Source organism: Falco rusticolus, chromosome W, assembly GCF_015220075.1.
Source record: "Falco rusticolus isolate bFalRus1 chromosome W, bFalRus1.pri, whole genome shotgun sequence".
Classification (NCBI taxonomy): Eukaryota; Metazoa; Chordata; class Aves; order Falconiformes; family Falconidae; genus Falco; species Falco rusticolus.
The window spans coordinates 20,038,550-20,050,051 of record NC_051209.1 but is presented as its reverse complement, the minus strand read 5'-3'; the positions used below and the strand labels follow the sequence as shown (position 1 = coordinate 20,050,051).

At 41.2% G+C, this 11,502-nt stretch overlaps 1 protein-coding gene across 1 annotated transcript; it reads left to right on the top strand.

Annotated features, from left to right (window-relative positions):
• Nucleotides 1–6,662: 6,662 nt before the first annotated feature.
• LOC119140653 lies at nt 6,663–8,133 on the top strand. Its single transcript, XM_037372151.1, has 2 exons — nt 6,663–7,804; nt 8,110–8,133. The coding sequence occupies exons 1-2, from the start codon at nt 6,717–6,719 to the stop codon at nt 8,111–8,113; spliced, it is 1,092 nt and encodes a 363-aa protein (XP_037228048.1). The 5' UTR covers nt 6,663–6,716; the 3' UTR covers nt 8,114–8,133.
• Nucleotides 8,134–11,502: the final 3,369 nt, after the last annotated feature.

Here is an 11,502-nt window from a genome sequence, read left to right as displayed (position 1 = left end):
GTATTACTTTGTTTAGCAAGCTAGCAGCCTAATTTACTAAGCAAGTTAAAAGCGTGTACTATTCTTACAGAAGAGATTAGAGAAGCAAAAATGTGTTACGCTGCATTCCAGAACTCAGCCTGAGAATTACAGTCTGCTGTGAGTTCTCCGTTACAATCATTTGACACATGTTGGGGTTGCGATTGTGAAAGTTGCCCGTTTACAATTTTCATTGGCATTATCACAGCTAGTTGTTTTAAAAGCAACCCTTGAGCTTCCTGATGTTCGACTTGTTGCAAAATATTCTGAAGCCAATCAATCAAGTTAGTATTAAAGTTAGTGACTCTCTAGCACCCTGCAAGACTGTGGCAAGACTCCCGCATCCTGACTGCTTTAATAGCCATCTCATTCATTTGCAAACAGTTGTCCCTGGCATACCTTGCCTGAGTCACAGAATCGGCACAGTTAATTGCTCCAGCTAACTGCTCATAGTTAACAGCAATTCCCCGATTAAGGTTTTCAGTCAAGGCCACTACACATAGCTCACAAAAATCAGATAACCACATCATATACTGTATCAGTTAGTACCATACAAAGCAGTAACTTCCAATCATGCAGTGTGAGTGTATAAGGCTCTGCCATCACTTCAGGAAGGGACATAGCAAATGTATTATGAATCCTCCCTTCCCGCACTGCTTTGCTTAACTCTGTAACAGCCTCGTATTGCACAGGCTGCCACTCTGCAGGTTGATTTGTCTGACAAAATACTGAACATGCCCTAGCGACTCCCAAAACCCATCACTGAAGTGTTTCCCACTTGCATTCCTGCCACCAATCCCTCAGACTCCCTTTCACCCTCCCCAAAAATACAATCAATGCATCAGGAGAGACGAGGGGGTGGGGGAAAGGTCTAGCTCCTTTTCCAGATCTATAGGACCTGGATCAAAAGGTTTATCAGTGTCAATGGAATCATTGTCCGAGTTGTCCTGTTCCCGTGCGTGCTCCTGTGTTGTGAAGATCGCTGCAATCAGTGACAGAAGCTTTGGGGGCAGAGGAGGTGTGGATGGAATCGCCATCGCTGACGGTGTCTTGAGAAGAGTCGCGCTGTCGGTGGAATTTACAGCTTCCTCTGGTTTAGCACCGATAGTAGAATTAGTCCACACTTGGCAAAGAGTAGTCAGAATTTGCCACCAAGATGTTAAATGCATTCCCGACACGGAGTTCCCCTCCGCGGCAGCATCATACAATTGGCTGCTGTATGTACACACTTTCATTCTTTCAAAGTCTCTAAATTTTCTTGGCTGCTCACCTGTCTCGATGAATACAGGTGTTATCCTCGGGGTTTAGGTTGTCCGCCTGGTCCAGACAGCAAGACAATCGTTCAGCCAAGACGTCTCCTCCGGAACGCAGCCCTCTTCCATGAGCTGTCTCTTTTCCATCCTTATTCTTCCAAGGCTTCGGAACACCACCATAGGGGTCACCATTTGAGGAGACTGAGGCACGGACTCTCTGATCTGACTAGAAGACCCTTTATGAGTCCATATACGTCTCTTTCTGGGGACGAAACCTGATTCCCCGTTACAGATTTCCCACAGCTCACCTCTCACCTCCGGAGGGATTTCTGGCCGGCCGGCTCCTGCTTCCTTTCAGCAGATTATTCAAAGTTCTGTGGGATTCGCTGCATGTCGCTCAGATAGGCGATTCGAAAGCCCTTCACGTTAGATCCTTAAACGCATCATGTCGGGGTCACCAATTTGCGGCGAATGAAGAGACGGGATGCAGCTTGATGCAAGCAAATGTCAATTTATTGTACAGAAGCACGCGTTTTTATACACTTTCAGAAGCTGCGCGTTTTAAACAGATTGGTTCTTGAAGCTAAGCCTTGCATACTAGGCAATCCCTGATTGGTGGTTAACTACCAGCAATTAACAGCAAGGTGTTACCTTTCCTTGGCACCACCCGTCCCCCACACTCCCCTGTGCTCTGCAAACATGCCCCATCATGTTAATTGTTGTCTAGGCAAGCTCGAGCACATTCCCCTCAGCTAACTGATTGCCACGCATGGTCCTAGTTTCCAGCCCGCTCCTGCACCGTATTGCACAAATTCATATGAAGATTTTCTGGACCATGAGAAGGCAGAATAGGACTACTTTCAAAGCACAGTGAAAGCGATGGGTAATACATTAATACCATGGTAGTATCACAATTCTAAACGCTGCGATATCGAGAAACCACTGATTTTAAGCAGCAATGCTACTACAGTATCAGTAATATTTGTTTTGTTCTCTGCTCAGGTACCAGTCTCTTCCACAAACTTCACATTTGTGTTACATGCATGAGTCTTCTAGCAGTAGATGGAAGGCCTAGACAGGCTATGCAGCTTCAGTCACAAGCTAAAGATGCTTACCCCATCTGAAATAAAGCAATCAGGCAGAACAGAACACAGTTGTTGTGCATGTGTAGCATCACTCAGGATCTGAGTCTTCTGGTTAAGAGATGAGCCATGCCAGTATCAATAGCAATGAACACATACAACATTCAGAAACCTTTACTAAAAGAGATACAATGTGCGTAAACAACGTACATTTCTGCATCTGAGTTTGCCTCATATCACCTACACTTCCCTCTTTCCCTTCCTATTTTTCCTTGTGAAGTTCATGATAGTAAGGTTAGACATTTATCATAATATCAGAACAGCTAGATTTAAGAACTCTTAATTCAAAAACGCATATTCAAAAATACTGAAGCAACACGTGAAAGCAATTACCGTATATGAATAACGCTACATTTCTAATAAGGTTTGCTTTCTTGCAACCTAACACAGTAGGAAGAACAACTGATAGAGAATAATCAAAAATTAATGCATAAGATATAGCTATGTACCTTGAGAAGGAGGTCGAGATCTTCCACTACCACAATGATTTTACCCTAGTATCCTTGAGTTTTATCACTTCAGTAGTTTGTTTTCTTTTAGCAGTTAGCACCTCCTTATCAGAAGGCTCCTTATTTACATTCTTGTTGAGCTCATCTACATCTGTACTAACTGTCCCTTCTTGAAGTGCTGAGTGGGGCGAGTTCTCTTGCAGACAGTGAGGCTCCTGCTTGGGTGTTGATGGTTCATGTTACCTATGCAACTCCTGCCTGCAGCAGTTTTAGGCTTCTCACTATATTTTCTTGATGGTTGTGTTTTCTATGCAACTCCTGCCTGCAGAAGTTTTAGGTTTCTCACTATATTTTCTTGCATCACATAGCTTTCACCACCTACACTGTACCCAGATGATTTTCAGAGACTGAAATACATACTACATTTTTCTCCCTAAGTTATCTTCTTTAATTGATACATACACACACACACACACATCAGAAAAGGGTTATTGTTACCGAAAATCATAACCAGGAAAACTCTCCAAACCAAATGATAGTTTAGAAAGCTGACATTAGCTAATTGCAGCGCTGGGTGCATGGGGGATTTTTCCTCCTAACATGCACACCAAGTCACTTGAGGGTGCACATTATATACAGTAGAGTACTTGCACATTCATAGTACATTACACATTCATTTTCATTCATGCACAGGATTGGTTACAAGTTTCTCGCTTCTAATGCAAATTAGTATGCATCCTCAGATAGCAGTACTGAAGTTTTTTACCAACTACACGTGCACACAAAGTGGGGGTTTACCTTCTTTTGAGGGGGGCTATTTGAGTTGCAGGTCACTACAGTTACCTTTGTCCTACTTTCAACTAATTTTCTGTTGATTGCAACACCTTATCAGCTTGTTTTCTCTTGCAGCCAGAACTTTCTCACTTGGAGACCTCTTTCTACATAATGGTGTTCTTAACATTATCTGTTCTTTGTTTCCCAAGATTCACTCCCTTGATTAGAAGTCCTTTCATTCATGAGTTTTGATGACTTGAGATGGTGCTTACTTGAGAGAGTGAGTGATTTAATGACTTGAGAGGGTGGGTCAGATTCACCTAAACTTTAACTAAATCAGAGTTCAATAATTCAGGAGTTTAGACGACATTATGAGATCATGAGAGGAAAAAAAAAATTTAAAAAAGTTAAACTTTCACATATTTCTGGCTGATGTTTATCTTTTTAATAATAAATCTCCAGCTTGCTGCAAGACAAAGCAAATGCTGCAAGTCTTGCAGCATAGCAAGATACAGTCGTGAATGGTTATATGTCGCAGCACTATCAAAACTAGCCGACTGCAACAACTTTTACCACCGCATACCAGGGAACTATTTATTGAAGTTAACCACAACTTGCCCCAGCACAGCCACCAATCCCCCACAAGGTTTCAACAGTTCATCTACTGTCCATACTGTTATAAATTCCGAGTGAATTTTGAGTTTTATATGATTTATTTATGGGGTTAATAAAAGGCAAGTAAACAGCGCTGGGCACGGGGAGTCAGGGCTCCTCTAACACGCACACATGTTACATCGGGTGGCTGGTTTTTTATGTTCCTATGCTAATACATATTCATCACTACTTCTAAGAAAGGCAGGGTTATTGCAACTAGTTTCCAGAATTCGACCCCTTCCACTGGTGCATGCGTATCAGTTCTCGGTGGTCCCTCTGGGGGTCGTTTGGGCTGAAGGCTCACAGTCTTCCTCCCAGGCTGTGTCCTCCAGTCGTCCTTCAGTTTCCTTTTCTTCCTTATTTGGTAATCTCTTGGCTGGATGTCAGAGACTTGTGTAGCATCCCATGCAATAGTTAACAGTCATTTTGAAACTCCTTTGTTCCTCTGTCCCCTAGATCCAGGTCCCAATGTTTATCTTTTAAACCCTCTATTGACACGAATTACTGGACCATTGACACGATTTGCTGGACCGTTTCTTACATGTTGAAGAATGGCTGGATGAGAAGGGTCAGAGATCATTAGAGCATTTGTATGAGCAGAGCCAAATCTAACCGGTGTGCTAACAAGACTAGGCCTCAGCTGAAATTGCCAGCTATGCTGATGGCTGCAGAATTGCAAGGACACCACGACCTTAACAAGCTTCACAAACAACTCTAAGGAGGTATGTGCAGTAAAGATAAAGAAGTTGTTTAAGCTAGCTAACCGCAAGTAGGAGGACCATGTAAATGAGTAGGTAGTGATGTTACCGATTAGTTAATAAGTTAAAATTGATTGATTCTATTTGATTAATTAATTGATTTTATAAAATCATTTAATAGAATTAAAATGTAGAAGGCTAAGGAAAAAAAAAATTATAGGAAACTTGCATCTACGCAATAAGAGTCGTTATGGAATCTTTTGTACGTCTTGTACCAAGGCTAGAAGAAGGGCCTGGAACTATTGTAATAACTCTAGGGTTGGAAGGTTCCATTGTATTTAACCAGTCTTCTGTACGCAGAGGTGTATTGAAATGTCAGAATATGAGATTAATGGGAACTGGGGAGAGTCGACTGGAGCAGCTTGTAGGTGCCTGCCAAGAAACTGTGAACTTTAGTAAAAGGTAATTCCGGCAGGGGGAGATCGCGACCACCGACTCATATACCACCTACCCAAATCGTACCCTAGACCCATTTCTAGACCTTTCTAAGCTTTACTGCGCATAATTGGATATAGGAGGAGAGAATGTAAATGATTTACGGGAAATGTTATGATTATGTATGAATAATTAATGAATATGTATGAATAAGTTCTATATATGGAATCTGATTTTGGGACCTGGTGTGCGTGGATCGTGAGAGGACTCGCTCACGCACCCGGCCGTCAATAAAGAAGTGTCTGCTTATCTACATCACATTGGTGTCGATAAGTTCTTCATTCTGAGATTTTGGTAACATTTTTGGCGACCCAGATGGGACCTCGCTGAAGGAGACCGGAGGAGTCGGGGACCTGATCGGTTCCGGCCGGCACCGAGGATTTCTCGGGGACACCCATCGATCCCCGATCCGTAAGGCTCTTCGCTACGTTCCCTGGATATTTGGTAAGACACTTCTTTTTTTTAATTGTTGTAGTAAGTGGGTGGGAGTCCCACTAAAGTAAGTAAGTAAGTGCACTGGAGAAAGTGGGGGGGAGTCCCACTATAATAATTGTATGGGAAAGAGTGGGATGGAGTCCCACCAGTGGGTTGGAGTCCCACTGAGTAAGTCTACCTGTCAGACGCGGTGAAAGAGCTGCGCAGGGTAGGACTAGGAGTCTGCCCGTAAGACATAAGCGAAAGCTATTGCAGGGTTGGACAAAAGTGTAGACAAGAGAAACTATATGCTATAGTGTTCTCTAAGGTAGTGCCTCTAACAAGAAGTTAGAAGTTTTTGGTGTTCTTTGTTGTTTTGTGAGTTTGTGTATTAAGAAGAAAATTAAGAGGTATAATATTGTGTTATATGTTTGTTTAAAGTAACTGTGGGAAAGTGTGAGTGTGGCTGTAAGAGTGAGACGTATAATTGAAAACGAAAGTGAGTGTGGAGTGTGGATCCGCGAATCGGAGTGATAGAGTTGGATAATTGTGTATTGTACTGTGGGTAATTACACCATGGCAACTAAGTTAACTCCGTTGTTTAAAAGTAAAAGCTTGGGTAATCTTGTGTTAAATGATAAAATCCCGAAAAATTCTCCATTGGGATGTTTACTGGCGCATTGGGGGGATTTATATGAGGATTTGCCAAAGAGCCAGATGATTGAATATTGTAATAATTGGTGGCCACTCTATATATGAGAAGATCAGGAAAAGTGGCCCACTAATGGGACACTGAATTATAACACTATTTTGCAGTTAATGTTGTATTGTAAAAGAGAAGGGAAATGGAGTGAAATGCCAGATGTGGATTTGTTCTTTTACTTGAGACAAAGAAAAGATTGGCAGGAGGAATGTAAGTTAACTATTGGAGATAATTTAGTAATGGCTGTAACCGCTGATAATAAGAAAGTCAAAAAGTGTTGTTCAACTTGTGAAATTGGGAAAGGTTGTTTGAAGAAAAGGATTGTTATTGAGAATGACGATGGACCAGAGTTAGATATATCCCCTCCTAGGAGAGAAATGAATCAGGGTCGAGAATTAAGGATACAAGAACCAGCGAGTGAACCGGATAGCAGTGGAACGGGAGATGTGGGAGAAAGATTATCGGAGATTGTAATTCATACTCCTGTTTCACGGAGAACTCGGCAACAGACCCATATAATAGCTCCCCTGCGACAGGGAGTTGGCAGTGACGGACCAGTCTATGTGAAAATACCTTTTACAGCTACGGATTTGATGACTTGGAAACAGGTAGCAGGAAACTATAGAGAAGATCCTGAAAAAGTGGGCAAGGTGGTAGATACTATAATTAGAACACAGAATCCAGACTGGAGTGATTTACAGGTGATTTTGGATAATTTGTTAGATGATACAGAGAAACAAATGGTATTAAAAGCTGGCAAAACACAAGCAGAGTTGGATGTAATGAGTGGGATAACAGGTGGAACAATAGAACAGAATTTTCCATCTGGGGATCCGCAGTGGGATCCAAATAATGTGGCACATAGAGAAAGACTGAAGCGGTATCAAAAATGGGTTTTATATGGGATTAGACATGCCATGCCTAAATCCTTGAATTGGTCTAAATTATATGAAGTAAGACAAGATAAAAATGAATCTCCCTCAGCATTTTTGGAAAGATTAAAGGAAGCTGCTAGAAAATACACTAATTTGAGAGTGGAAACAGAGGCAGCACAGATACAATTGGCTTTGATCTTTATGGGACAATCGGCACCAGATATAAGGAAAAAACTCCAGAAACTGGAGGGAGAGAATTCAAGGAGTTTAAATGCAATGTTGGAAGTGGCATGGAAGGTATATAATAACAGAGAAAAGGAAGAAAGAAGATCAAGGAGAATAGATTTATTGGCAGTAATGGCAGGAACAGCAGATAGAGGAAGGGGCAGAGAAAGAGGACGAGGATTTAATGGAAGAGGAGGGTATATGAATTGTGGTGATCGGAAATTTAATACCCTCTTAGGAATAAATCAGTGTGCCTTGTGTAAAGAGGAAGGACATTGGAAAAAGGACTGCCCCAGAAACAGGAGTGCTTCTCACAACCTTGCCAAAGTAATGGTTTTAGATAACTGAAGGGGACCGGAGGGGAACCCAGCTGAACCTCTGGTTAAAATTAAGCTGGGAGATAAAGAAGTTAAATTTTTAGTAGATACAGGAGCGACATTTTCAGTATTAAATACTTGTAAAGGAAAAATTGGAACAAAACCAGCCAATATAAAAGGAGCAACAGGGAAAGAAGAAAACAGGCCATTCCTACAACCCATAGATTTGAAATTTGGAAATAATTACACATGAATTTTTGTATGTACCAGAATGTCCGGTACCCTTGTTAGGAAGAGATTTATTATCTAAATTAAATGCACAAATTGTTTTTGATGAAGGAGAATTCTTTTTGAAGATACCCGAGTCAAAAATGGGAGAAGTTTTGATGATACAAGAAAAGGTAAAGGAACAAGAAATTCCACCGGAGGTGGATTTGGCAGTGATCCCTACTGTATGGGAAACAGATATTCCTGGCAAATCGAAACTAGCAGAACCGGTTAAAATAGATTTGAAGGAAGGTGCAGGAACAGTGAGAATTAAACAATATCCAATCAAACCGGAAGTGAGACAGGAATTGAAGAAATTGATTGATAAATTTTTGGAGTATAAAATTTTGGAAGAATGTGAATCTGAATATAATACTCCTATTTTACCAGTCAGAAAACCTTCGGGTGAATATAGACTGGTACAAGACTTGAGAGCAGTAAATCAAATAGTTAAGGATATTTATCCTGTGGTAGCAAACCCTTATACACTGTTAACAGCATTGAGGGAGAATTATCAGTGGTTTACAGTGCTTGATTTAAAAGATGCTTTCTTTTGTATACCTTTGGAAAAGGGAAGCAGAAAACTGTTTGCTTTTGAATGGGAAAATCCTCAAACCGGGCGAAAGATGCAGCTGACATGGACTAGATTACCCCAAGGATTTAAAAACAGTCCAACTATTTTTGGAAATCAATTAGCAAAGGAACTTGAAGTCTGGAAACAGGATAAATCAAGGCCTGGACATTTACTCCTACAATATGTGGATGACATACTGATAGCTACAGAAGAAAGACTTACCTGTATACAGGTGACTATTGACCTCTTGAATTTCCTGGGACTAAATGGATATAAAGTGTCCAGAAAGAAAGCCCAGATAGCCTGCCAGACTGTGATATATCTGGGCTTTGAGATTTCAAAAGGACAACGACAATTAGGAAAAAATCGTAAAGAAGCTATTTGTAGTATACCTGAGCCGAGAAATATTCATGAACTCAGAGCATTTTTGGGAATGACTGGGTGGTGTCGCCTTTGGATCATGAACTATGGGCTAATAGCTAAACCGCTGTACGAGGCCCAAAAGAACTCTCCCTTTGTATGGGGCCCACAACAACAAAAGGCTTTTATAGAGTTGAAACGTGCCTTAATGTCTGCACCTGCCTTGGGACTGCCGGATCTAACCAAAGATTTCCAGCTGTTTGTACATGAAAGACAACACCTTGCACTGGGCGTGTTAACCCAGAGGATAGGAAGCTGGAAACGACCAGTCGGATATTTCTCTAAACAACTGGACACAGTGAGTAAAGGGTGGCCAAACTGCCTTCGAGCACTGGCCGCAACAGTGATGCTCATACAAGAAGCTCGGAAATTGACTTTGGGAAGAACAATAACAGTCTATGTTCCACACATGGTGATAACTGTCCTAGAACAGAAGGGGGGACATTGGCTGTCTCCCAGCCGAATGATGAAATACCAGGTGGTATTGACTGAACAAGATGATGTGATTCTAAAGACAACTAACCTGGTAAATCCTGCAGTGTTTTTAAGTTCCATACAGGAAGAAGGACGACTGGAACATGATTGCTTGACTACCATCGAGTATGTTTATTCCAGTCGTGAAGATCTGAAGGATGTGCCATTGGAGCGACCAGACTGGGAATTGTATACTGATGGAAGCAGCTTTATGGAACAAGGAGTCCCATACGCTGGATATGTGGTAACAACAGAGACTACAGTTATAGAAGCAGGAGCATTGGCGAGTACCACATCAGCCCAAAAGGCAGAATTCATCGCTTTAATTCGAGCCTTAGAATTAAGCAAAGACAAGAGAGTAAATATCTGGACTGATTCAAAATATGCTTTTGGGGTAGTGCATGTCCATGGAGCTTTGTGGAAAGAGAGGGGGTTATTGTCCTCTCAAGGATCAAATATTAAGCATCAAACAGAGATTTTACGATTATTACAAGCAGTTCAAAAGCCAGATCAAGTAGCAATCATGCACTGTAAGGCACATCAGAGTGGGAATACAAAAATAATAGCTGGGAATAATTTAGCTGACAGGACTGCAAAAAGGGTAGCAAAGAAACAAGCATTGCAAATGGCAATAATTCCTTCTAAAACAGTAACCCTTCCCAGGGAAAAACCGAGATATTCAGAAGAAGATGACAAATTGGGTCAGTTATTAAATGCTAAGAAAAACTTAGCGGGATGGTGGGTAACTCCTAACGGACAAGTAGTAATTCCACCTCTTTTGATGAGAGAAATAATTCAAATGAGACATCAAGAATGTCATTGGGGGGCAGAAGCCTTAGTAACATTTTTACGAAAGCAAGTAATATCAGTTAAGATGTTAGGAATAGCCAAAATGGTAACTGCAAAGTGTGAAGTATGTTTGAAAAATAATCCAGTGATTAAGAAAAAGGTTCAAATGGGTAGACTGAAATCTGGTGTAAAACCTGGAGATTACTGGCAAGTAGATTTTTCAGAGTTGCCTAGATACAATGGGTTCCGGTACATCTTGGTAGGGGTTGATACTTTTACAGGATGGCCAGAAGCCCTTCCCTGTCGCACTACACAAGCAAAAGAGGTTGTAAAATGGTTATTACAAGAAATAATTCCAAGATTTGGAGTTCCTATTGGAATTTTCTCTGACAGAGGTCCACACTTTGTGGCTGAAGTAGTCCAAAGTGTTAGCAAAGCATTGGGTATTAATTGGGATTTACATTAATCTTGGAGGCCACAATCTAGTGGGAAAGTGGAAAGGATGAATCAAATGTTAAAACGACAAATAAGTAAAATTTGTCAAGAAACCAGTTTAAAGTGGCCTCAGGCACTTCCATTGGCATTATTACAAATCAGAGTACAACCAAAGAGTGGAACCTCAGTCAGTCCTTATGAATTATTATATGGAAAACCATATGAGTCTCCAGAACCAAATCCGAACATACACGTGAAAGGAAAGCCGGATGTATATAACTATTTGCTTTCTCTAGGAAAAACTTTGACTGCAATTCTGAGTGCAGTAATTTGGAATAGACCTTTATCTCTGGAAAATTCAGTGCATGATTTCCAGCCGGGAGACTATGTTTATGTGAAGAATTGGACCTCCGAACCTTTGCAGGAGCGCTGGAGAGGACCCTTCCAGATACTGTTAACCACTTTTACAGCTATCAAAATTGCAGAATCGGATGCTTGGATACATTATACTCGAGTGAAGAAAGCA

Excerpts from the sequence above, each read along its gene's own strand:
- LOC119140653 (XM_037372151.1), top strand. The coding sequence starts at position 6,717 with ATGTTGTATTGTAAAAGAGAAGGGAAATGGAGTGAAATGCCAGATGTG.